Raw genomic sequence first — 1,057 nt, 5'->3', positions numbered from 1 at the left:
CGTGAGGAGGGGGTGCATGGAGCAGGGTGGGGGGGTGACCGTGCCACCCTCCTTTCTCCCCAGCAGCTGCAAAACCTCGGAGCGCAAGAGCCGTGGTGCCAAAGCGGAGGCAAGAAGCCGAGGGGTGGCCAAGGAGAAGACGCTGGAGTGCGGCCAGATAGTCTGGGGCCTGGCCTTCAGTGCAGAGGGAGGGGAGACGGACCCTGCCTGCGCCAGGGGCCTCCCCTGTTTGATCCTGGCCACTGGGCTCAATGACGGGCAGATCAAGGTCTGGGAGGTGCAGACAGGTGAGCGGCCCTTGCTGACAGCAGGACCAGTCATGGCTTCAGGCTGGTTTCTCTCCCCTTGCTTCCCCTTGGAAGAAGATCCCATCTCTGTCCTTCCCCACATACTTCCCTAGGAGCCTCTGCTTTCTCTCAAGCGGGGCTGCCTGTGTGTGAGGGGCACAGCCGTGGCAGGACGGCACTCAGAATGTCCCCTCTCTGCAGGACACCTCCTCTTCAGCCTCTTGGGGCACCAGGACGTCGTCAGAGACCTGAGCTTCGCTCCCAATGGAAGCCTCATCCTTGTGTCAGCCTCTCGGGACAAGACCTTGCGTGTCTGGGACCTGAGCAGAGATGGTAAGAGTGAGTGGGGACATCCCTGGTGCTGTCACCACCCGGCTGAGGGTGGGCCCTACTGCAGGAAAGGGCACAGAAACCCACCTTGGTAGGGGAGATGGTGGGAGAGATTTTTGGGGACAGAATTTGAGGCAAAATGGGAGGATCCTGCAACACGGAGCAGAGCCATCCCCTTCCATGTGGGGCCTGGGAGGTGCAGGAGGGGGTTGCAAAGTAGAGAGCTCGGGATCCGCCCAGGGGAACCCTCCAGCCCCACGTGCATTCCCTGTTGGGGGGGAAAGAATTGTGCTCCCCCCTCATGACCTGTGTGTGTGCTGTCCCCAGGGCGGCAGGTCCAGGTGCTGTCGGGCCATGTGCAGTGGGTCTACTGCTGCTCCATCTCCCCAGACTGCAGCATGCTCTGCTCTGCCGCTGGAGAGAAGTCGGGGAGTCCCACC

General features: G+C 62.1%; 1 protein-coding gene across 1 annotated transcript in view; it reads left to right on the top strand.

The window, feature by feature from the left end:
• Positions 1-66: 66 nt before the first annotated feature.
• The window catches only part of WSB2 (WD repeat and SOCS box containing 2), a gene marked incomplete at its 5' end in the record, with an annotated part of 2,701 nt that continues 1,710 nt past the window's right edge, over positions 67-1,057 (top strand). The window contains 3 exons of the mRNA XM_010183285.1: positions 67-287; positions 489-620; positions 945-1,041. Coding sequence (XP_010181587.1) covers positions 67-287; positions 489-620; positions 945-1,041 — 450 coding nt within the window. The remainder of the gene's footprint in view (positions 288-488; positions 621-944; positions 1,042-1,057) is intronic.

Source organism: Mesitornis unicolor, unplaced genomic scaffold, assembly GCF_000695765.1.
Source record: "Mesitornis unicolor isolate BGI_N332 unplaced genomic scaffold, ASM69576v1 scaffold41000, whole genome shotgun sequence".
Classification (NCBI taxonomy): Eukaryota; Metazoa; Chordata; class Aves; order Mesitornithiformes; family Mesitornithidae; genus Mesitornis; species Mesitornis unicolor.
The sequence above is the reverse complement of the archived record's forward strand: the minus strand, read 5'-3'. Positions and strand labels throughout refer to the sequence as shown.